The sequence below is a fragment of the Bubalus bubalis genome, chromosome 9 (genome assembly GCF_019923935.1).
Source record: "Bubalus bubalis isolate 160015118507 breed Murrah chromosome 9, NDDB_SH_1, whole genome shotgun sequence".
In the NCBI taxonomy this organism is placed as follows: Eukaryota; Metazoa; Chordata; class Mammalia; order Artiodactyla; family Bovidae; genus Bubalus; species Bubalus bubalis.
In genome coordinates this window covers 91,117,442-91,142,805 of record NC_059165.1, presented here as the reverse complement: position 1 = coordinate 91,142,805, position 25,364 = coordinate 91,117,442, and the positions used below count along the sequence as shown (strand labels likewise).

The window sequence follows — 25,364 nt, the reverse complement described above, 5'->3', positions numbered from 1 at the left end:
TCCCCATCTGTGATGCCCAGAGGGGGCTTGAAAGCTCCACCCCCTTCCCCATGCCTTGCTTGGGTTGGGAAGATCCCCTGGAGAAGGAATGGCTACCCATGCCAGCATTCTTCCCTGGAGAATTCCATGGAGAGAGGAGCCTGGGGGGCTACAGTCTATGGGGTCATAAAGAGCTGGAGAGGGCCGAAGCGACTAAACACACACAAGATTGGGGGCAGGAAGGGAACTTGAATCACAGAGAGGCAGAGCCAGAAGGAGGCCTCAGAAAGAACCCAGGTGGGTTTCCCATTCTGGCGACAGGAGCCAGAAGCAAGACAGGCCATGACTTAAGGTCACCCAAATCGCTGTGCCCCATCCTGGCATGGGAAATCTGCTCTCTCTGCACCCTGTCCAAGACCAGAGCCACATCCCATGCACGTGGACAGAAGTCACAAACCTCCCTTCTCACCGGTGCTTTATTTCCCATAAAAATCCCCCAAAGCCCGTGGAACTGATGTCTTTACATCACAACAGTAATCATAATGAATTGTTTGTTTTAAAAACCACAAAGCTGGCTGTCGGAAGCATGGGCGTGTGAACTACGACCTTGGGTCGGGGGTGGACTTAGGGCGCACCCCGTGTGTCACAGAGGAAAACCCAATGTCCCTTCACAAGGAGGGCTCAGTGTCCACTGTTTCCGCCAAACTGCCCCGTGAATAGAAATCTTCCACAAAGCCCATTTCAGAGGGTATGGCTAGGCTCCCACCTGGATGTGGTGGCCCCATCTGGGTGGAGCTGCGCCTCAGAACCTCATGCACCTGTGAAGAGGTAGCCAGCCTGGAGACCGCCTCCCTGGGGGGCTCTCTCTCTACTCTGGAGGGGTCTGCGTGGCTGGGTTGGGGTCCTTGATTCCACTTGCCTGTTGTTTGCGCTGCTGGTGGTCCTGAGGGGTGGCAGTTGGGCCACAGTGAACTGGGAGGCGGGGTGGGGGTCCGTGTTGAAATTTCTTGTTTGGCCGAAAGTTTTAGGCCACAGAATCTTTGAGGGCGGGATGGTCTGCCTCTCTCGTCCCTCTGTGGCCTCTGCACACGTTTTTGCACACATTGTCAGTTGTGTTCGACTCTTTGAGATCCCACACACTGTAGCCTGCCAGGCTCCTCTGCCCATGGGATTCTCCAGGCAAGAATACTGGAGTGGGTTACCATTTCCTCCTCCAGGGGATCTTCCCAACCCAGGGATCGAACCTGCGTCTCCTGTGTTGGAAGGCAGATTCTTTACCACTTAACCACTTGGGAAGCCCCATTGGCTCTGCAGGCTCTCAGTAGCTGTCACATTGGGTGGACTGCATCAGTTCCTATCCCCGGCTCCTTTCTCACTGTCACTGAAGCACTGTTGCTAGGAGTTACTGTGTATACTATACTGTGGATTTGTGGGCCTTGCAGGCCACGTGTCCATCTCATCAGCAGAGCAGAACCAGTCACTTGAATCTGGAGTTCAACCCAGCCCTGCAGATGCCAAGGCACCTTTTATAAAAGGAGGCACTCAGGGCACAGGTGGGGCATGAGCAGACCCAGGATGGAGGGGGCTTTCGGTGGGAGGGTGGGAGTGGAGGGGAGCAGCCTGCCTTGGGCTCCAGGTAACTCATCGGAGCCGGGAACACGGATCCTGTCCTTTATTTGACATTCAGGAAACAGAGCAGAAATACAAATTAAAAAATCCCACCAGACACCCAAAGGCCCCAGCCTTGCAGGAGCAGTGCTGGGTTCCAGAAGACAGAGGCCCAAGGCCCTGCATTTTCCAAGATGGGAGCCACTGGTGGGACAATTCCTGTCATGCAGAAAGCCTTGTTGTCCCTTTGCCTCAGTGCTGAGTGCCACTGGCTCCCTCCTGTCATCAGGGTAACCCTAGAGGCACCCCCTTGATGCCAAGAATCTCCTACTGGGAGATGATTGGGGTAGGGGGTCGATCAAACCTGGATGATGCCTGCCACAGAGGCCAGACACCACCCCTGTTTGACTTCTGCACAAATTTGTGGAAACAGAGGGCTTCCCTGGTGACTCAGATGGTAAAGAATCTGCCTGCCATGCAGGAGAGCCGGGTTTGATACCGGAGTCGGGAAAATCCCCTGGAGAAGGAAATGGCAACCCACTCCAGTATTCTTGCCTGGAGAATCCCATGGACAGAGAAACCTAGTGGATTATAGTCCATGGGTCAATGGGGTTGCAAAGAATCGGACACAACTGAACCACTCACAATTTTCACGGAAACAGAAACTCTCAGGTTTGTAGGGGACCGCAGGGGACCACTCTGTGCAAGCACTGCTCATCCTTTTCTTGAATGCCTCAAGAGATGGGGAACTCACTCCCTCTAGAGCCCACCTGACTGGTCTTTGGAGCACATTAGAAAAGTCTTTTTTTTCCTTTCCTCCCTAAGGAAATCTGTCTCCTTTTAATGCAGGTGGCCATAGCATCCAGACCACTGTGATTTATTTTTCCCAGTGACATTTTTAACACTCAAAAGTCCAGTACCCTGTATATGCTTTCTCGTCCGTCAGTATTTCTGTGATGAGCTTATCTTGAGAGCTGGTTTCTCAGCTTCTGCTCCTGGTGGGAACCCAAGGGGGCACATCCCAACTCCATGCTAGGGGGAGGGATTGGGGAAGTGAGGAGGCTCATTCTCTCGGTAGGAGGTATTGGTTTGGATTGCCCTGTGGCATGGCCTCTGCCTTCAAGGGGCTGGAGAATGTTCTAGACTGAGGGAGAGGGTGGTTGCAAGTGTAGGGCAAGGATGATTATCAGTGGCCCTCACTGGTGCCAAGGCCTCTGATGTTCCCCAAGGAGGTGGGAGTTATAGGAGGCGAGGGGGCTGGTTTAAAGGAAAAGCCGTGAGTTCCAAGGTCAGGCAGTTCCCCCAGGACATGTTGCTGCTGGGGGTGGTGCTGAACTTCCAGGCCCTATGCCCAGGACTGCAGGGACTGTTCTGGGAGGAAAGGCACGAGGAAGAATCCAGACCCAGCCAAGGGAGTCGGTGGGCATCTGTGGCTCCAACCTGGACCAGGTGACACGCAAGAGAAGGGTCCTGACCAGGAGTCTATGCAGTGGAATGGGGTCTCTGAGGCCACCAAGACGCATGGGCCATGCTCGATGCTTCTCGCTCTTCTTGGCCATGAGCTCATGAGTGTGGAAGGGTGGAGAATTGGGTCCTTTTCCAGATGCATTAATACTGCATCATTTTTTTTTAAGTGTTTTCAAGCAGCTAGAAAGGATGTTGGGTTTCAGAGATGGATGGGGGAGATGGGCACCCCACTGGAGACTGGGACTTGGGATGAGGTGAGGATGAGATCCAGGGCCGCAGGGCATCCGACAGAGGTTTCTTGGCATCTGAGATCTTTCGTGTTCTCCTCTGTGCTCACGTTACTTCAGGACATGCTGAAAAGGGAGAGACATGGTCAAGTTACCATGATTGGATTTAGAGAAAGTGGAAAATGTTCCATGTGTGTGGAATTGAAAAGAATGATCTAATCTGGCTTTGGCATGCTCTCAACAGGAAGGGTGGCACCTACCTTGCCAAGTCTGCCACCTGCCACCCACCTTCCAGGTGTGGTTCTGAAGGGCACCTCTCTCTTGGTGCCCCAGCCAATGAGTAGGCCCCAGGGCGGGTGCCCTCAATCAGACTGGGTCAGTTTTCAATTCACCCATCTATTCCATCCATCTATCCTTCCATCCACTCATCCAACCAACCATCCATCCATCCACACACTCATCCATTCATCCATCTAACCAACCACCCATCCATCATCTACCCACCCATCCATCCATCCACTTATCCAACTCACCATTCACCTCTCCATCCACTTAGCCAACCAACCATCTATCTATCCACACACCCATCCATCCAACCATCCATTTATCCATCCATCCATCCACACACTCATCCATTTATCCATCCATCCAACCAACCATCCATCCATCATCCATCCATCCATCCATCCATCCACTTGTCCAACCAACCATCCATCTATCTACACACCCATCTATCCAACCAACCATCCATTTATCCATCCAACCATCCATCCACATCCATCCAAGCAACCATCCATCCATCCATCCACACACCCATTCAACCATCCATCCATTGACTTATCCATCACCCATCCACCCATCTGTCCATCTATCCACAGGACCCATCTATCTGTTTATCCACCCACCCATATACCTGTCCATCTACCTATCCATCCATCTATCTACCCATCTGTCCATCTATCCATTGCTCCCAATCATTCTTTCTATTATGTATTTAATCATTTTAAAAGTGCTTGTTTTTTATTATCTCTGCCTGAGGTTCCCCGGGGGGTCTAATTCTGCTGTTTGTTGTATCTGACTTTTTTCATGGTGAATGATTTCCTTGTGTTTTGTGTTTGTGGACGGGGACTTATTTTCAGAATGCATGGATTGAGATGGTCTTGTCAGAAATGTATTGAGAACTTGCCTCTATTCAGGGTCTCCAGGGCAGTTCTGGTTTAAGTCCATTTTTGATGTTTATTTCTCAGCTTGGGGCTTCTTGGGTCACATGGATAGTATTAAGACATGTAGCTGGCCCATGTTACAGATTTGTAGCAGAGAATGTGGTCAAGGATTAACCCTGCACATTCCAAAGAAAAGTCTGGCCCTTTCCCAGCCTCTTGGAGGCCACCTCCATGACCCTGGAATGTCCTTCTTGATAAGAGTATCTTTGTTTGCCTGGGACCTTGGGTCATGCTGGATAGTCTATGCTGACAGTGTGACTTAAGACAGGAGCTGTGGACCATGTGGTATCAGCTCAACCTCTGGAAGGGTTAGAGACGAAGGTCAGCCATGTGAACAGCCCACCACGCATATGACTGACCCCCAGTAAACACCCTGGACGCCAGGGCTCCTGGCGAGCAGCACAGGTTGGTGACACTTGGTGTGTGCCACCACACTTGGCTGCTGGGAGAATAAAGGGCTGTCCCCACGAGTGCCCTGGGAGACAACAGCTGGGAACTTGCACCTGTGTCTCTTTGCCCAGCCCCATACAGTTCTTCCTATTGCTGATTTTGATCTGTATCCACCCGTCCACTGTGATAAACCATAACCGTGAGCAGATCTGCTTTGCTGAGTCCTGTGAGTGCTTCTAGCAAACCATGGACCCTGAGGGTGGTCCCCAGGACCCGAGACACACAGGGAGGCTTTTTCTGGCATCTAGAGCCAGGCAGACACACTGAGATAGATAGTGGGCAGGCAGCGCACCCTTCAGCTGAGTTAAATCCCAGGTTTCAGGGGTCCTGGCTATGGGTGAATGCCTCAGCCAGGGTCCTCAGCCTGGGACCTCCCATCATTGCACCCCCTGGAGTTGGGCAGGGACCAGCTGCTCACTCAATCCCAGAGGAGGCCCTGTTGTCATGGTAACCATGATCTCTCTGCCTCCCTGGTGCCTCCTCCCTCCACCACCAAGTCCCGGGGACTCATCCAGGCTAGGTTCCACTTAGAATGCTTCCAAAAAAACGTGCCAAGAACCACCACTCCCCCTCCCCTCGGCTTCCCATGCACCTCGTTTCCTGATCTTCTGTGGCCAAAGCAGACCTGTGGGAAAAGGAAGGAATCCCAGCATTAGTTGCCTGTTTGGGAGCCTTGGCATTTGGCTGTGAGCCCTATGAGGCCCAACATGGCTGCATCCTGATCTGGCACAAAGCAAGCGTCAGCATGTGTCTGCTGTGTAACAAATGAGCCAGGACAGGTAGTCACGAGGACGGCCAAGCCCCTTGGCTGCCACAAAGTGAAACCACCAGTGTTGCCCCAGGCCCACCCACCTGGAAGGTGGGACCCACCCACCGGGCCCGCACAAAGGCCAGCCAGAGCCTCCATCTGAGAGCAGATCCTGGTCTCTCAGGCATATCAATTGCCCCTGGCCCCCGTGCTTGGCCTGTGATAGATGCAAGGTGGGAGGAGGAGGAGGGGACAGTCCCGGGATATAGCCACTTCCCTCAAAGAGCCCAAGGACAGGAGAAGAAGGGTACAACAAGCAGCAACTGCAGGAGGCAGATGGCACAGAAAGAGACAGGGAAGGAGGGGGCCATGCCATCTGTCTGCACATCCCAGGGGGAGGCACTAAAGGACTTTTATAATAACAGAGTCACTGGATTAAAGAAAAATTAGGAGGGGGATGGGAATGGAAGGGACTGTTTAGTGGGGTACAGGGTCTCCCTCTGGGCGGAAAGAATGTTTGGGAGAGAGGTACTGGTTGCCCAAAACTGTTGTTGTTCAACTGCTCAGTCATGTCTGACTCTTTGCAGCCCCATGGATTGCAGCACACTAGGCCTCCCTGTCCTTCACTATCTCCAGGAGTTTGGTCAAACTCATGTCCATTGAGTTGGTGATGCCCTCCAACCATTTCCTCCTCTGTTGCCCTCTTTAGCCTTCAATCTTTCCAAGCATCCAGGTCTTTTCCAATGAGTCGGCTCTTTCAATCAGGTGGCCAAAGTATTGTAGCTTTGGCTTCAGCGTCAGTCCTTTCAATGAATATTCAGGGTTGCTTGCCTTTAGGATGGACTGGTTTAATCTCCTTGCAGTCCAAGGGACTCTAAAGAGATGTACTAAATTCACATTAAAATGGTTTGATGGAGTAGGTCTCGTGGTGGGGCTTTTTTTTTTTTGCTTCACTGTGAAGCATACAAGATCTTAGTTTCCAGACCAGGGATGGAACCTGAGCCCCATGTAGTGGAAGTGTGGAGTCTTAACCACTGGATCACCAGGGAAGTCCCAAGGTTGTCTTATTTCAGCACCATAGTGACCTTAGATCACCTTCATCTGATGTTCTTTGGGCTCAGCAGCCCCTGGCAGGTGTGAGCTCTTGCCCACGGCCACCTGGACACTTACCTGTCTTCTGCCTGCCCCGCCTCTGCCTTCTCTTCAGCCCTGGGCAGGACGTACTCTGGCTGCGGCCTCACGCTGGGAACAGAAAGAGGTGAGCAGGGGTAACCAGCTGGCTGAGTGGGCTGAGGGGCTCTTGGCTCCCACTCCCCTCCATCTGGGCTGCCGTGACCCGACAGCAGTCTGGAAAGGGTTTGCCTGCCCTGGGAAGTGCCGGGGCCCAGAGGGTGGAGCAAGTGATGGGATGGTCAGGAATTCATCAAGATGAAGGCCATGGGGAGAAAGAAAGAAAAAAAATGAGAAAAAATAGAGAGAGATTAAAAAAAAGCAGAACAATAATGAAGACTAAAAGATAACAACCCCTGAGGGGTAAAACCAGACTCCAACAGCAAAGAGAGAGAAGAAAAAGAAAAAGAAAAAAAAAAATATATATATATATATATAATAAGAAAAATATAAATAAGAGGGATCAGAATAATACCAAAGATTAGAAAATAATAGAATAAGAAACCACAATCACAGAAAACTAATCAAACGGATTACATGAACTACAGCCTTGTCTAACTCAATGAAATTATGAGCCATGCCGTGCAGGGCCAAGCAAGATGGACAGGTCATGGTGGAGAGTTCTGACAAAATGTGGTCCACTGGAGAAGGAAACAGCAAACCACTTCAGTATTCTTGCCTTCCCCATGAACAGGATGAAAAGGCAAAAAGATATGGCACTGAAAGATGAACTCCCCAGGTCGGTAGGTGCCCAATATGCTACTGGAGAAGAGTGGAGAAATAACTCCAGAAAGAATGAAGAGACAGAGCCAAAGCGAAAAAAAAACCCCAGCTGTGGCTGTGACTGGTGATGGAAATAAAGTTTAATGCTGTAAAGAGCAGTATTGCATAGGAACCTGGAATGTTAGGTCCATGAATCAAGATAAATTGGAAGTGGTCAAATAGGAGATGGCCAGAGTGAACATAGACATTTTAGCAATCAGCGAACTAAAATGGACTGGAATGGGTAAATTTAACTCAGATGACCATTATATCTACTACTGTGGGCTAAGAATCCCTTAGAAGAAACGAAGTAGCCCTCATAGTCAACAAAAGAGTTCCAAATGCAGTTCTTGGGTGCAGTCTCAAAAATGACAGAATGATTTCTGTTCATTTCCAAGGCAAAACTTTCAATATCACAGTAATCCAAGTCTATGCCCCAACCAGTAATGCTGAAGAAGCTTAAGTTGAACAGGTCTATGAAGACCTACAAGACCTTCTAGAACTAACACCCAAAAGAGATGTCCTTTTCATTACAGGGGACAGGAATGCAAAAGTAGGAAGTTAAGAGATACCTGGAGTAACAGGCAAGTTTGGCCTTGGAGTACAAAATGAAGCAGGGCAAAGGCTAACAGAGTTTTCCCAAGAGAACGCACTGATCATAGCAAACACCCTCTTCCAACAACACAAGAGATGATGCTACATGTGGACATTACCAGATGGTCAATACCGGAATCAGATTGATCATATTCTTTGCAGCCAAAGATGGAGAAGCTCTATACAGTCAGCAAAAACAAGACCTGGAGCGGACTGTGGCTCAGATCATGAACTCCTTATTGCCAAATTCAGACTTAAATTGAAGAAAGTAGGGGAAACCACTAGACCATTCAGGTATGACCTAAATCAAATCCCTTACAATTATACAGTGGAAGTGACAAATAGACTCAAGGGATTAGATCTGATAGACAAAGTGCCTGAAGAACTATGGATGGAGGTTCATGACATTGTGTAGGAGGCAGTAATCAAGACCATCCTCAAGAAAAAGAAATGCAAAAAGGCAAAATGGTTGTCTGAGGAGGCCTTACAAATAGCCGAGAAAAGAGAAGCTAAAGGCAAAGGAGAAAAGGAAAGATATACCTATCTGAATGCAGAGTTCCAAAGAATAGCAAGGAGAGGTAAGAAAGCCTTCCTCAGTGATCAATGCAAAGAAATAGAGGAAAACAACAGAATGGGAAAGACTAGAGATCTCTTCAAGAAAACTGGAGATATTAAGGGAATATTTCATGCAAAGATGGGTGCAATAAAGGACAGAAATGGTATGGACCTAACAGAAGCAAAAGATATTAAGAAAAGGTGGCAAGAATACATAGAAGAACAATACAAAAAGGATCTTCATGACCCATGGCTTAACTGTCCAGAGGATAAGGCCCAGGTCCCCAGGAGGATCCCCAGGGCCCTGGGCAGGGGAACAGCAGATGGATTCCCCTCTCTTCCACACCCGGAGGGACTCCTGCTCTGTCTCCCCTCTCTCCTGCACCCGCAGGACCTACATGGGCAGAGGGTGCCCTTGGAGGTGTCCCTGGAGGACAGAAGGGGTCCCAGAGAGTGGAGGGGGCCCGGAGGGAGGCGGGCCCTGGAGGATGGAGGGGGCCCTGGGAAGGAGGAGGGAACTGGAGGATAGGGGGGTTCCCAGATGGTGGAGGGCCCTTGGAAGGGAGAAGGAGGGGGCATGCAGAGTATGGGGACCCTGGAGGGTGGAGGGTTTCCTGAATGGTAGAGGGCTTGGCCTGGAGGGAGCAGAGAACCCTTGAGGGCAAGAGGGGAACCCCGCGGAGCAGAGGGCCCAGTCCAGAGGACAGATTGGGGTCCCCAGAGGGATGAGGGGTCTCCAGAGGTGTAACAGGAGGAAAAGGGGCAGGGCACAACTTTTGAAAGAATGACATAGCCCAAGGACACAACATAAACCAATAAGAATCAAATAGGTCCAAGAAGGGAGACAAGGGGACTTTGATTAGACCTTGATCCTCGATCTACAAGCTAAATGACACACCCAGAGGCACCACCACAGTTCCAAGGCACTGTCAAAAGACCAAGGAGTGGGCAGTTGCCCAATTCCTGGAAATCTCCACTCTTTCCCCAAAATAGTTGGAATAATCCTCCCACTCATTAGCCTATGAAATTACCCACCCTATAAAAACTAGCCACACCACATTTCATGGCCGCGCTTGCCCTCTGCAATGGCCCACACTCTCTCTGGGGAGTGTACTTCTCTCTGCAACTGCATAAATCCACCTCTTACCTGTCACTTTGTCTCTCACTAAATTCTGTGGTGAGACATCAAGAACCCGAGTTTCATCAGGTCCTGAAACAAGGCACTGTGGGTTTTGGCTGGGTTCAAGTCCCAATCTGACATAAATGGTTTCGGAGGGAGGAGGAAACTGGAAAGCAGGGAGTGGAGGGGGACCTGGGGGGTGAGCCCCGGAGGGTGGACGAGACCGGGAGAGTGGCCTCCTGAAGGGAGGGCTCAACCTGGGGGCCTTAGGAGGCTCCCCAGGGCTGGGCCCTCACTGCCATCAGCATCATCAGAAGGACTCTACCGAGCCCACTATTTTTGCCCAGTGGGCTATACTGGTCCTAATTCCTCATGATAACCTGCAGGATGGCTGTGAATTTTTCACTTGTCTAATGTTATGCTGAGACTGAGCAGGGGAGCCTGGATTCCAGCCTGGGTCTGACTCCAACCCCTCTAGAGAAGGCAGGGCTTTGAAACACATGCGTGCATGACATGGGTCCCAACTGAGTTGAAGCCGCCGGCTTCCCCCAGCCTTGACCCAGCTCAGCGCCAGCCCCAACCCGGCCAGAATATGGGCTGCTCCACACATACCTTTCTCTCCTGGCCTTCAGCCGTTCCTCCTCGTACCTGGAAGAGAGACAAAGGAGAAGGCTTAAGAGGTGGCCTGGGAATCCCCTCCCCTCTGGGAACAGGAAAGCAGTCTCACTGTCACATCTGAACACATGCCAGGCTTCAGAGCAGACAGGATAGCCTGCAGATACTTTACAAAGCCCCACCTCACCCCACCTCAGGGCAGGGATAGCTGTTTTACTGGCATATTCCAGTGTCTGGTGTTGCTGCAACTCAGCAGACATTTCTAGTATCTGCCCTAAACAAAGCCAGGATAAAGCAATTAATTATTAATGTGGCTTTGTCTACAGACGCATCCCCTCAAAGGGCCAGAGAGTCAATATTTTCGGCTTTTCAGACCATTCTCTGTGGCAACCCCTTGATTCTGTTGTAGCTCAAAAGCAGCCGTGGATGGTTTGTAAATGGACAAGTATAGCTGTGTGCCAATAAAACTTTATTTATAAAGACAAGCCAGGGGCCAGGACTCACTGGCCTCTCTGCCTGCACTAGAGGGGCCAGGTCCGCTGTGCTCTGTCATTTCACAGGTGCCTGTTTCACTCTATTTCCCTCTGTCTTGCTCTCCCACTCAGGTCTGGTTCTCTGGCAGCCTGACTGGGCAGAGCATGGGAGGTTGGGAGATGAGCAGCTCTGGGGATGATGGGGATGGAGGTGGGCGGCGCTCCCACAGGACAAGACACTCACTGTAGCACGCAGTCTGGGATCTGCACATGCTCCATGGGGATGAGCTGCTCCAGATCTTCCAAGCTGTGCACATACTGGATCTTGTTGATGAACTTGACGCTGGCGGGAGGAGAAGGAGGGACACGTCTGAAAGCCAGCCCTTGGGGTGGTGACTCAGAGTCAGAGGGAGCGATGGCAGCCTATTCCAGGATGCCCCAGCACACTCACCCAAACCTCCCTCTCAGCCCATGCCAGACCTCACCCCCTGCCCCTGGTGTGGGTACAGAGCAGAACCTGGGGTCTCTGCCTGCAAGGGAAGGCTCCTGAGCCATGTGTCTGACACCAGTCCCCGCTGAGCAGAGAGTTGTTGTTCAGTCACTCAGTCGTGTCTGACTCAGATCCCATGAACTGCAGCACACCAGGCCTCTCGGTTCTTCACTATCTCCTTGAGTTTGCTCAAACTCACATCCATTGAGTCGGTGACGCCATACAACCATCTCATCCTCTGTCACTCTCTTCTCTTGCCTTCATTCTTTCCCAGCATCAGGGTCTTTTCTAATGAGTTGGCTCTTTGCATCAGGTGGCCAAACTACTAGAGCTTCAGCTTCAGCATCGGTTCTTCCAGTGAACATTCGGGGTTGATTTCCTTTAGGACTGAGTGGTTTGATCTCCTTGCAGGCCAAGGGATTCTCCAGAGTCTTCTCCAGCACCACAATTTGAAGGCATCAATTCTTTGGCGCTCAGCCTTCTTTTTGGTCCAACTCACATCCGTACACAACTACTACAAAAACCATAGCTTTGACTATATGGACTTTTGAGCAGAGAGGGCAGGAAGGAAGAAAGCAGAGAGGGACGAGATGCTATTAATATCAGACTCCAGGCTCCATCTTCCCCAGGAGGTGCTCCTCTTGTCAGTCTTCCCAAGAACACTTTCATGGCACCATCGTCACTGTCTGGTGGCACCAGTAGTCACTTGGGCATGAGACAGGTGCACGTGGGCACTGCTGATTCATCTTCCATTCTTCCAGGGTGAATGGCTTCTTCCTGTCCAAATCCAGCTCTGGCCACTGGCTACTACTGACGTGACTGGTCACCAGCTTGGGGCTTTGAACTCGTGATTTTTTTAAAAAAAACATTACCTTAAATCTAATTTTGGTACAATGTCAAATAAACTCCTTTTCAAGGTCAAATCAGTTTTTCTAACAATGCGTTATGTTCTCTAAGGCTAAGAGAAAGTAACTGTACAATAAGTCATAAAATAATCAAATAGGGACTTCTCTGGTGGTCCAGTGGATAGGACTCCGAGCTTCCACGGCAGGGGGCCTGGGTTCGATCCCTGGTTGGGGAACTAAGATCCCACATGCTGAGAAGCATGGCCAAAAAGTAAAATAATAAAAAATAAAAAGAGGAACTAAAGAGCCTCTCGGTGAAGGTGAAGGAGGAGACTGAAAAAGTTGGCTTGAAGCTCAACATTTAAAAAAACTAAGATCATGGCATCTGGTCCCATTGCTCCATAGCAAATAGAAGGCGAAAAAGTGGAAGCAGTGACAGATTTTATTTTCTTGGGCACCAAAATCATTGCGGATGGTAACTGCAGCCATGAAATTAAAAGACGCTTGCTCCCTGTAAGGAAAGCTATGACAAAAATCTAGACAGTGTGTTAGAAAACAGAGACGTCCCTTTGCCGACAAAGGTCCAGATAGTGGCCGTATCACACGGTATGCGGGATCTTAGTTCCTTTACCATGGATGGAACCCAAATCCCCTTGCACTGGAAGCACAGAATCTTAACCACTGGACTGCCAGGGAAGTCCACTTTTAAACTGTGTAAAGCAACAATATAGACTCCCAAGAGAGAAGCTGGAAAAGGCTGATTAAAAAAAAAAAAGACACAGGACAACCCAGGTGGGTATCGGGACTCAGATCACGATCTCACCTGATGAAAGGGCGGGAGATGGCCAGAACGGTGCGGATGAACCAGGATGGGTGGACGATGATTAAGGACTTCAGGTTTTTCCGAAGTCTGTGTGGGGAGGCAGAGAGAGCAATATGGGCTCCCTGGGGGGAAAGCCCCGGGGAAGGAGCAGCTAATGGGTGTCACCCACTTTGTGAGCCCAGGCGGTGCTCTGATGATCTCCACTGACGGGGAGGAGACTGAGTCTTGGTTAAACTAAGCCCACCCCCTCCACCCCTCGAAGAGTCTGCAGGTGGCAGAGCTGATGTCTGGCCCCAGCTCCCTCTTAATTTAGATTCTGAGCATCTGACTGTGTGGCCATGAGCGTGCGTGTGTAAGTCACTTCAGTCGTGTCCAACTCTTTGTGACTCCATGGACTGTAGTCCACTAGGCTTCTCTGTGCATGAAATTCTCCAGGCAAGAATACTGGATGGGGCTGCTATGCCCTCCTCCAGGGGATCTTCCCGACCCAGGGATTGAACCCACATCTTTTGAGTCTCCTGCATTGGCAGGTAGGTTCTTTACCACTAGCGCCACCTGGGAAGCCCTTGCATGGCCACATCACCTCTCCTTCCTGAAAGATTTTCTAGGACCCCCAGTTCTAAGCACCTGCTACGGGCGAGTTGAACTGCAGCCCTCTTTGGGAGCAGGATCACTGCAGGGGTCATTAGCTAAGGTGAGATCATATCCCAGCAGGGCCTGCCCCTAACCCACAGTCACTGGGGTCCTTATAAAAGGGGGCATTTGCACACAGGCGTGCACAGGGCCGGTTCTCCCTCACAGTTCCAGAAGGAACGGACCTTGCAGACAACTTGACCAAAGACTTCTAGCTTCCAGAACTAGGAGACAATACACGTCTGCTGTTTAAGCCGCCCAGTCTGGCGCTTTGTTATGGCCGCCCCAGCCGCGCCCTTTCAGAGTTGGGGGGACTTCCGTGCGCGGGTCCCACCGCACACTGAGGCCGTCCCCCAGCCCCATGCACTCACCTCCGGTCGATCATCTGGTAGCACTTTTTCAGCCAGCCAATGCCCGGCATCCTCCGCCGGGGCGTGGCGCCGTTCAGGTACACGATCATGTAATCTTCCGCCACGAGGAGCTCCAGGCTGCTGATGACGTACCTAGTCACGAGGCACAGAGGACCGGGGACCCGGCAGGACTGGCTCAGAGTCAGGAAGCCCAGTTCCCCGGGACTAGGGCCCTGTGGCCTCCGTCCCTTCTGTTTCTACCTGCCCTGGCTGTGTCACACCTGTTCAGGTGTTGTTGGCTGTCGTGGCATGCTCAGCAGGAAAGCGGGGGAGGGGAGCAGAGGACTCCCAAACACCCCCCAAATCTGGGTCAGTGGGCACAATGATAGTAGTAGTTACTATCTTACTGAGGAGTTTTGTTTTTTTTTTTTTTAAACTGAGTCCCTTGGACTGCAAGGAGATGAAACCAGTCGATCCTAAAAGGAAATCAACACGGAACATTCGTTGGAAGGACTGAAGCTGAAGCTCCAGTACTTTGGCCACCTGATGGGAAGAGCCCACTCATTGGAGAAGACCCTGATGCTGGGAAAGATTGAATGCATGAGAAGGGGACCACAGAGGATGAGATGGCTGGAGGGCATCACCAACTTGATGGACATGAATTTGAGCAAACTCCAGGAGACAGTGGAGAACAGGGAAGCTTGGCGCCCTGCAGTCCATGGGTCGGAAAGAGTCGGACACAACTTAGCAACTAGACAACAATTTTTTTGAGTGTTTACTAGGTGCCAAGTGATTTATACTCTTGAACTCATCTAATGGCTCCATTAATTCTGGAATGTAAGTTGCAACAGCCCCAGATGCCCTTGGGGGACTAAACAACAATTTTTTTGAGTGTTTACTAGGTGCCAAGTGATTTATACTCTTGAACTCATCTAATGTCTCCATTAATTCTGGAATGTAAGTTGCAACAGCCCCAGATGCCCTTGGGGGACAAATACCCACAGCCAGTGGTCCACTGCACCTGACTTTAGGGACCTGGGGTCCATCCCAGCCCTGTCTCCCCTTAAGTGATTTCAGAAGAATCTTCTCCTCTTTCAGCCTCCACTTCCCCATCTGTAAATCAGGGAGACTGGGCTCCTTGGTAAGTCAGGCCACTTTCTGATCTGACCTTCCATGGGTACTTCCTCTTCCTCTGACCCACCTGGCACCCTCAACCGCCCCCCCCCACCCTGCTGCCCCCCGAGGAAGAAGGAAATCTTCATAATAATGAAAATTGGAGTGATAACGATTTGCTGAGCTCTTACTGTCATCTGCCAGGTTTTTTTTTTTTTTTTTTTGCCACACCAGGAGGCATATGGGATCTTAGTTCTCCAACCAGGAATCAGACCCACGGCCCTGCGTTAAGAACCGAAGGATGGTGTGGTCTTAACCACTGGACACCAATGAAGTCCCACCAGGTGCTTTATGCTTAATTATCTGTCTCCATCCTAGCAAAACTACCTGTATGTCCTTGGGCAAGTGACTTAACCTCTCTGTGCCTCAAGCACTGCAGCCACAGAATGGGAGGCAACTGTAACTACCCCACAGAGTCTTGTTGGGGATGGAACATGCTCTCACATACAAAGCCCTTAGCATTGTGGCTACCGCATAGTGTGCATGCGTGCTCAGTCACTTCAGTCGAGTCTGATTCTGTGTGACCCTAAGGACTGGGGCCTGCCAGGCTGCTCTATCCATGGGATTCTCCAGGCAAGAATACTGGAGTGGGTTGCTATGTCCTCCTCCAGGAGATTTTGCTAACGCAGGGATCGAACCCATGTCTCTTGTGTCTCCTGCATTGGCGGGTGGATTCTTTACCGCTGAGCACCCCGGGTGGGCTTCCGTAAATGCCAGTGATGATGACAACGGCAGCAGGGAGGCCCAGCGGGCAAGCAGAGGACTCAGATGCAGGTCTGCCCCGGTCCAGCCCTTCCCTGGTGCCAGGCAGAACCACCCAGTGTGATCCTTGCTGCCTGTCCTGCCCACCGGCTGGGAACCTCAGAACTGTGGGCAGCTGGGATGGAGCAGCCAGATCACTTACAGGAAGAGGTTCTCCATGATGTAGTGGTAGTCAGGGGAGCTGCTGTCTGGGAGGAAGCAGGCAGCAAAGACGATAATGGCATTGAGACCTTCTCCGTAGTACCCTGAGGAGAGGCAGCTGGTGAGCAGCGCTGGACAGGGCTGGGCAGAGCCCTCTCCCAGCTCTGAGTTGCCCTGTGCTCTGCCACATGCATGCATCTCATAGCTGGCCAGCCCCCTCCCACTCACTGTCCATACTCAGAGGACACAGCTCTGAGCCCCAGCACCCTGGCTAAAGAAGCCAGAAAACACCTTCCATGGGGGATGCCAGCCACCCTCACGGGCACCTCTGGTGTGCCCCCACATGTCTAAGCCTTGCCCCCATGTGAGTTTCATCCCTGCACACCTAGACACTACAGTTTAACATCCCCCTGGCTCAGAAGAAGAGACCGAGGTTCAGAGAGGACCGCTGCTGGGCCCTCTAGTTGTTGGAGCCAGGAGGGGGCCCTCGGGGCATGGTCTCACCTCCGTGGGTCACCACCCTCATGTAGGGCCGGATCATGTGTAGATCGATCCGGTGTTCCTGTTCCCCAATGATCACTGTCCTCCACAGACGCCCGTTGGCTGCGCTGCCGTCCTCCGCTGAGCCGTCCCCAAACAGATCCGCGCTGTCCCCAGGCATGTTCTTGGCAGCAGCCACGGGGGTGTCATCTGGAGCAGGGCAGCAGGGAGGGTGAGAAAGAGGGATGCCTGAATCTGGACATCTCATCCCAGCCTCCCTCTCTGAGCTGCCTTGGCCACCCGTGGCCACAGAGCTTCTTCCTCTCCTCCCCAGGCCAGAGGAAGACCACTCGTCTCACCCTTTTGCTGGGTAGAGCCCATTTCTTGCTGAATGACCTCGTACACTTTTTTTCCCTCTCTGGGCTTCTCGGGGGTTCTTAACCACTCTTGAAATTATCTGTCTCTTGCCCATCTGTCATCCTGCAATCTTCCCGCCTCAGAAAAGAGCCTGGCTGTTTTCCCAGCTGCTCAGGCCCCAAACCCAGCTACCATCTTCGACCTCTTTCCCCTTCATATTTCACATCCACCCAACAAACGCTGCGCCTCTGCTTCTGTCCCCATGGACACCGCCATTGCTACCTTTTAAAAAAGTACTTATTTGGTTGCGCCCTGTTAGTAGCAGCATGCAGGATCTTTAGTTGCAGCATGCGGAACCTAGTTTCCTGATCAGGGATCGAGCTTGGGCCCCTGCATTGGGAGCATGGGGTCTTAGCCACTGGACCACCAGGGAAATTCCCTGTTGCTATCTTTCTGACTGTGTTCTTGCCTTGGAATATCAGCCCCAGTAATACCCACCCAGTGAGGCCAGTCCCGACAACCCTGCCGAAGAACGCTCCTCACCCTAGGAAGCCTGGTTCAGGGCGTCTTGGGCTGGGCATTGTGGACATTCAGGGCCAGTCACTGCCTGTGGGGGGCATCCTGGGCACTACAGGGTGTGGAGCAGCATCCCTGATCCCACCCCCTTGATGCCAGGATCCCCCCAGTTGTGACAACCACAGATGCCCCAAATGTGGCCCAGTGTCCCTTGGGAGGGTTGAATCGCCTGAATGAGCCCCCCTGCCCTCTCCCATCACCTATTTCTCCCACAGCACCAGCGACCAGGTGCAATTACCTTGTGTCCATTTGTTCTGTTACCCAGAGCCCTGCTTTCTGACTGCCCTGAGAGCAGGCAGGCACCGTGTTTTCCCGACGGATCCCTGCCCTCTCTACCCTACCTCCACATGGCAATCAAGACCCACTTCACGTACACTTGTGGAATCAGGGGGCGGCCCCTCCTTCTGGTCTTGATCACCTTTGATCAAGTGAATCGGGTGAAAGACACGTCTCCCAGCAAAGTCCACAAGTCCATGAGAGAATGCACGTGGAGTCCCAGGGCCTGTTTTGGGAGTCTTGGGTTGGAAGCCCTGCCCCAGGACTTCCCTGGTGAGCCAGTGGTTAAGATTCCATGCTTCCAATGCAGGGGAACAAGTTCCATCCCTGGTCTGGGAACTAAAATGCCACACAGCATGGCCAAAAATACCCCCCAAAAAACAACAAAAGAAGCCCTGCCCACCTTGAACCTCTGGGAAGGGAGGAGGGGGGGACTCTGGCAAGATGGCCCCAGAAGCTGAGAGGAGCACTGGGGTCTGATTTGGGGATTGGGTAGGGACGGTGAGCAACCGACCTCACCTTCCCACTCCAGCTCATTGCCATTCCCCAGGAACTCCAGTGAGTCGGTCTCATCAGGGGTCTCAATGTCATCCACGTTGATGTCCAGGTCATCGGGGGTGTCCAGGAAGTCATCTGACAGCAGGGAGCCCTCACTCTGGTCCAGGGAAATGTTGATCTCAGGGGCCACCAGCGTCTTTCGCTTACGATGAGCCCCGTTGAAGTTCAGCGTGTTGGGAGGGGCTGTGGGGGAAAGGGAAAACAGAAAGTCAAAGCAAAACCAAAGTCGCTTGTTTTTTCTTCCCTTCTCCTTTTCCAGACCCTACAGAGATGTGCTCTGCCCTTCCATGGGGAGTGCTTAGAAATCAGACAACATCCTTTCACAGCAGCAGTTAATGGAACCATCCAGCTCGGAGGTCAAGGGTAGACACTTGGACGTTGGACAGTCCTGGGTTCAGAGCCTGACCTTGCTACCCACCAGCTCTGTGACCCTGCAGTGCCACCTTGCTCTGAGCTTGACTCAGTTTTACCATCTGCAAAATGGGACTCACAGGTGAGTTGAGCCAAGGTCAAACAATGACATGGGGATTAGAGCCCAGGCAGCCTGGTCCCCAGGTTGAGCTCCAGATCTGCCAGTATCTGCGCCTTTTGTTCCTTCTGGCTAAGGCTGATGGAGAATGTCCGAGTTCTGCTTTTTGCCTTTCTGGGATGTATGACTCTAACAATTAACTTTTGGTGATCACATAACACAGGCCAGGCCCTGGCCCACATTTTCATGTTCTGACTTCTCTAGACAGATATGTGTGTTCAGTCATGTCTGACTGTTTCCCACCCCATGGACTGTAGCCTGCCAGGCTCCTCTATCCATGGGATTCTCCAGGCAAGAATATTGAAGTGGGTTGCCATGCCCTCCTCCAGGGGATATTCCCGACCCAGGGATCGAATCCATGTCTCTTGTGTCTCCTGGATCTCCTGCATTGGCAGGTGGATTCTTTACCGCTGAGTCAGTTGCAACCTTGCTACTGCCCCATTGGACAGATGAGTAAACTGAGGCACAGGGAGGCAGGATCTTCCCATGTCACTCTGAAGCCCATGGGGGTGGATATTCCCCATGGCTTGGACCACTTCCTCCTAAAGACTCTTAGCCTGGACTCTGGTCTCCTTATAAAAGGTGGTTTCACCTCCTGGGCTGCCCCCAGGGGGTTAAAACCATCTAACAGCCCTTGGAGCAGAGCTAACCCCTCAGGCTTATGGGGTTTACAAGGGGAGGAAAGCCACCCCCTCCCCCAAAGGCAGCTCTGGAAAAAGAGGCTGACTTTCCAGAGACCCCAGAAATTCTCCGTTTCATTACACAGCCTTTGAAGACAAAATCAATAAATGAGTCAGAGAGTCCCTCACCAACTCAATGGACATAAGTCTGAGCAAACCCCAGGAGACAGTGAAGGACAGGGAATCCTGGTATGCTGCAGTCCATGGAGTCGCAGAGAGTTGGACACGACTGAGCGACTGAACAACATCAAGGAGAATCTTGCCCCTCTCTTATATTGGATGACATTCATAGATCCATAATTAAATGGACCACATTTTTAAAAAGTATTTATTTTTATTTATGTATTTGATTGTGCTTTGATTGGTCTTACTTGCAGCATGTGGGATCTAGTTCCCTGACCAGGGATCAAACCCGTGTCCCCTGCATTGGAAGCTTGGAGTCAGCCAATGAACCACCAGGGAAATCCTTGGACTACCTTTTGTTTTCATTTTGAATCTCATATTTTTTTTTTTTCACTTTGAATCTCTTGATCCATAAGCAACAGGTCAGAGTGCTTCGAGAGACACTGCGGTATAAAAATATGCTTGGCAAAAAATTATAAAGACGCAAGTTACAGACCTCCCTTGTAGTCTAGTGGTTAGGAATCTGCTTGCTAATTCAGAAGACACAGGCTCAATCCTTGACCTGGGAAGATCCCACATGCCTCGGATCAACTAAGCCGAAGCACCACAATTACTGAGCCTGCACTCTAGAGCCCGTGCTCTGCAATAAGAGAAGCCACCACAATGAAAAGCCTGCATACTACAAATAGAGAACAGCCCTCGCTTGCTGCAACTAGAGAAAGCCCTTGTACAGCAATGAAGGCCTGCTGCTAAGGCGCTTCAGACGTGTCCGACTCTGTGCAACCCCATAGACGGCAGCCCACCAGGCTCCCCCGTCCCTGGGATTCTCCAGGCACGAACACTGGAGTGGGTTGCCATTTCCTTCTCCAATGCATGAAAGTGAAAAGTGAGAGTGAAGTCGCTCAGTCGTGTCCGACTCCTAGCGACCCCATGGACTGCAGCCTACCAGGCTCCTCCATCCATGGGATTTTCCAAGCAAGAGTACTGGAGTGGGGTGCCATTGCCTTCTCTGAATGAAGGCCTAGCACAGACAAAAATAAACAAATAAATGAAATGGAAAAAAAAAAAACAAACCAACCCATGTCATGTTTACCGAGTGTCTGCTATATGTGAGGCACTGGCATAATTTCTTGCTCTCACCATGGCTTTGTGTGATGGGAAATATTACCCATTTTACAGATGGGGACATTGAGGCAGGGACCTTCCCAGGGATTTGACCCCAGTCCTCTCAACTTACCCTGCCTTTTTCATGGGAAGTGTATTGGGAGCAGTGAATCAGGCGTGCTTGATTTAAAATACTGCTTAACCTGGTGGTCATTGCTTAAGAATCTGTCTTTCAGGAGCGGGGTTACGGCCCAGCCGGTGAGAGCCGGGTTTGGAGAGTCCCGGGCACTCGGAGAATCCGGGTAGCCCCGGCTGGAGCCATGTCCCGGAACCTGCGCACTGCTCTCATTTTCGGCGGCTTCATCTCCCTGATCGGCGCCGCCTTCTACCCCATCTACTTCCGGCCCTTAATGCGGCTGGAGGAGTACAAGAAGGAACAAGTCATAAATCGAGCTGGTATTGTTCAAGAAGACGTGCAGCCACCAGGGTTGAAAGTGTGGTCGGATCCATTTGGCCGGAAATGAGAAGACTAACACCACCTCTAATTATGAAAGTAGACAAGAGACTTCATGCTTTCAGTTCTGCAGCAAGTTCAATAAGTCACCTGGCTAGAGAACGCTGGCTGGAGCAGAAAACTCTGGAAGGCCATAAAAAGTCCTATGCATGAGGAGTACGTCCCTTCTTAAAAGGACCCTGGAACAAATCATACTATTAGGAGGGTTTCCATGATTTGGTTTCCTTTCTAAAAATGAAGCTGTCTCACTCAGCTGGACTTGAAGGCTATCTACGTATTATTCAGTCTCTACCTCTTAGCCAGCCAAGCTGTGATATGAATACAAGCAACTAGTAGACTGGGGAAGATTCTAGACTGTTTTGCCATCCTCCAAATAGGAAATTTCAGGGGAAAACTACCATATTGAGCAGCCTCATAGGGCTCTTTGAAAATGTTAAAGTTGATAAAACTCTTTGAGGACAAGGTACATTGTACTCTTTAAGAATAAATAGTTCAACTCAACTATCTCATTAGGAAGGTTGCTGCATGTTGAGAAATAAACAAATTTGAAGCAAACTAAAAAAAAAAAAAAAATCTGTCTTTCAATGCAGGGAATTTTGTTTGATTCTGGCTTCCCTGGTAGCTCAGGTGGTAAAGAACCTACCCACAATGTAGGAGACCTGGGTTCAATCCCTGGATCAGGAAGATCCCCTGGAGAAGGGCATGGCAACCCACCCCAGCATTCTTGCCTGGAGAATTCCATGGACAGAGGAGCCCGGTGGGCTGCAGTTCATGGGGTTGCAAAGAGTCGGACATGACTGAGTGACTATTTTCATTCATTCATTCTTCCAGGAACTAAGATTCCACATGCCATGGAACAAAGAAGCCTGTGCACCACAACTAAGACCCAACCCACCCAAAGAAACAAATATTTTAAAAGAATACTTCTGCTTTTGCTGGTGGGATCTGGTTGTGGATCACAGCATGGTGACTGCAAGATTGAAAGTGCGGGAACCACAGAGGCAGTAATGTCACCATGTGGACCCGGAGGAAAGGGCACTGAACCAAAGAGGGTGATTCTTCAGCCTTAAAACCTAATGGAATTTGCCTTTAAAAAAATCTAGTGGAATTTGCCCTGCCAAATTTCAGACTTGTTGGGACTCGTGACCCCTTCATCCTTCCAATTTCTCCCATTTGCAGTGGGAATATCTATTCTGTGCCTGTCTCACCTTTGTACTTTGGAAGCAGAGAAATTGCTTGATTTCATAGGTTCACAGTTGGAGAGGAATTTTGCCCCAGGATGAATCGCACCTGAGTTCCCTGCCCCGACGCCCCCACACCTTGAACCCTTCAACTGATTAAATGTGGCCCACCCACACAACGACAGGCAATCTGCTTTATTCAAAGTGCATGAATTTAAATATAAATCTCATTTAGAAAACTCCCTCAACGGAAATATCTAGAATCATGTTTGACCATGGAGCTGGCTTCTATACAATTAACGTTCACATCCCCTGTCTCAAGTTTCTTTCAAAAAAAAATAATTTATTTGCTTATTTATTTTTGCCTGCACTGGGTCTTGTTGCTGCATGCAGGCTTTCTCTAGTTGCAGTGAGCAGGGGCTACTCTAGTTGCCGTGCGCAGGCTTCTCACTGCGGTGGTTTCTCCTGCTGCTGAGCACGGGCTCTAGAGTGTGGGCTGGGTAGTTGTGGTGCATGGATTTAGTTGCTCCACAGCATGTGGGATCTTCCTGGATCAGGGATTGAACCCATGGCTCTTGCATTGGCAGGCGGATTCTTTACCACAGAGCCACCACGGAGGTCCCTCAAGTTCCTTAACTTAATCCTACCTGCAAAATTGCTTTTGCCACCTGAGGGAACATTTGTGGTTTCCTAGAATTAGAATCTGGATACCTTTGGGGGCCATCATTGAGGTAGTCACACTTGGGAAGTGAGGTACTGTTACCACACACCCCTCGTTTTACAGAAGTGGGACGTGGAGACCCAGAGGGGAGAAGGGAGTCACCCAAGGTCACCCTGTGGGGACGTGACAACACTGGGCAGAGAATATATGCTCAGGTGGGAAAAATGGCTGGTACTCTAGGGTGACGAACCATTCAGATCCATACAGATTGGTCCCAGAGAACTGGGACAACTTGATCTCCCTACCTGGCTTATGGGCATAGTATGGTACGGGGGTGGGCAGAGTTGGTACTCGCTGCTGTGTGACCTCAGGGATATAGCTTTCCCTCTCTGGGCAATCTTTCCTCTCTAGGGTGGGCTCTGTGATGGGCTGCATGGGGGAGATGCAGGCAGAATGGGAGCTCTCAGCAGGACTCTGCCAGGAGATGCCATCGAGGAGAACATGTGTTTGAGGTAGCCCATCTGGCTGCCCGAGACCCCCTGTTTTCAAAGTCTAGGCCTTTGGGTCCTCAGACCCATGAGCCCTCTTGAGTGCTCAGGGCAGGAGAGCCCTCCTGATTTTATGCCTGGCATTCCCCTGGGCACTTTACATAGACCATCTCATTTAATCCTTGTATACCCCTTCTGTGGAAGGCTCACTACCTGCATTTGGTACATAAGGAATTGGAGGCACAGAGAGGCTGAGCCACCAGTTCAAGGACACACAGAAACTCCACACACTGACCCCATACACATCTCCGGGCCACCACCACAGTCGCTTTTCCCTACAGGCCTTGGAGCTGAACCACCTCCTTTTGTGACATTCCACCCAGGAGGCATGGCCTCTGACATTTCTACAGTTACAGTCCCGGGCAGAGCCCAGATCATGTGCCCATTTCTGCACACATGGAAACTTACAGGACGTGTCTTCTGTGGGGCTGCCAAGCAAGTCCATCCCCGTCTCTTCTGGGAGTGGCCTGCAGACCCAGCCGGGAGTGGACACCAGCCACCAGGCACCACAAGTCCAGCCGCAGAAGTGTGGAGTTCAGGCAGAATGATAGCAACAGAATTTGTTTAGTGTTGGGAAATCACTGGGAGAAAATACATCTGTTCATGAGCACAGAAAATCACAAACCATCAGCGCCAGAGGGCTCTCATCAGATCATCTAACAAATATTAAGCTTTTTTTTTAATACTTTTTTTTTTGATGTGGACGATTTGTTGGGCTTTCTTGGTGACTCAAATAGTAAAGAATCAGCCTGCAATGCAAGAGACCTGGGTTCGATCCCTGAGTCAGGAAGATCCCATGGAGGAGGGTATGGAAACCCACTCCAGTATTCTTGCCTGGAGAATCTCATGGATAGAGGAGCCTGGTAGGCTGCAGTCCATCGCGGGGCAAAGAGAGACATGACTGAAGCCTCTAACATACACACGTATTGAATGTGTTACACTATTGCTCTTTTTTAAAAAATGTTTTGATTTTTTTTGCTGCATGTGGGATCTTAGCTCTCCCACTAGGGATGGAACACTTGCCCCCTGCATTGGAAGGTGAACCAGGGAAGTCCCATAAACCTTTTTTTTTGGATAGTAAAAGCTGGGGCCCAGAGAAAAGGAGGGTCTCATCTATATTATATTTGGAATATAAGCAGCATCCTTCATGGGCTGACCCCACAGGATTTGGTTTCCGATGAGCCAGAAATTGTCCGACAGACATAGCAGACAACTGAGAGAGCTCTCCATGGCCCATGCTGGACAGGCCTGACCAACAAAATATATCATAAAGTATTGGATGGTGATTCAAAGTACAAAATAAAATGTCCACAAGTCCATATAGAAGTAAGCAAGTGATTGAATAAATAAACATGGGGAGAAGAGACAAATTTTTCTTGCACAGAAGAATTTCAAATAATGTATGTAAATACTCTAGCCCCAAGAAGATGGAGAGTAACTTCTCCGTAAGCATGAGTTGGGCACGGTGACTTCCTTCCAAAGGGGACAGTATGGGAAAAGGGAGGCGTGACTCTACAGTTGAGACACCTGACCAGCACGACCTCAGCCTGGGGACCCAGCTCAACACCA

The 25,364-nt window shown here is 50.7% G+C and overlaps 2 protein-coding genes across 3 annotated transcripts in view; one reads left to right on the top strand and one right to left on the bottom strand.

The window, feature by feature from the left end:
* Positions 1-437: 437 nt before the first annotated feature.
* ATCAY (ATCAY kinesin light chain interacting caytaxin) overlaps positions 438-25,364 on the bottom strand; it is a 41,191-nt gene continuing 16,264 nt past the window's right edge. The window contains exons 3-13 of one of the 2 annotated variants that reach the window (XM_006042540.4): positions 24,204-24,262; positions 18,417-18,638; positions 16,713-16,898; positions 16,210-16,312; positions 14,154-14,285; positions 13,150-13,236; positions 11,236-11,334; positions 10,516-10,551; positions 6,873-6,944; positions 5,547-5,579; positions 438-3,407 (exon numbers count right to left, since the gene is read on the bottom strand). In XM_006042540.4, coding sequence (XP_006042602.2) covers positions 3,398-3,407; positions 5,547-5,579; positions 6,873-6,944; positions 10,516-10,551; positions 11,236-11,334; positions 13,150-13,236; positions 14,154-14,285; positions 16,210-16,312; positions 16,713-16,898; positions 18,417-18,638; positions 24,204-24,262 — 1,039 coding nt within the window. In that variant the 3' untranslated portion in view covers positions 438-3,397. The remainder of the gene's footprint in view (positions 3,408-5,546; positions 5,580-6,872; positions 6,945-10,515; positions 10,552-11,235; positions 11,335-13,149; positions 13,237-14,153; positions 14,286-16,209; positions 16,313-16,712; positions 16,899-18,416; positions 18,639-24,203; positions 24,263-25,364) is intronic. The other variant, XM_044947942.2, reaches the window with a different exon arrangement.
* LOC112577600 (small integral membrane protein 20) lies at positions 21,129-21,884 on the top strand. Its single transcript, XM_025293207.3, has one exon. It carries the CDS (start codon positions 21,212-21,214, stop codon positions 21,413-21,415), a length of 204 nt encoding a protein of 67 aa, XP_025148992.1. The 5' UTR covers positions 21,129-21,211; the 3' UTR covers positions 21,416-21,884.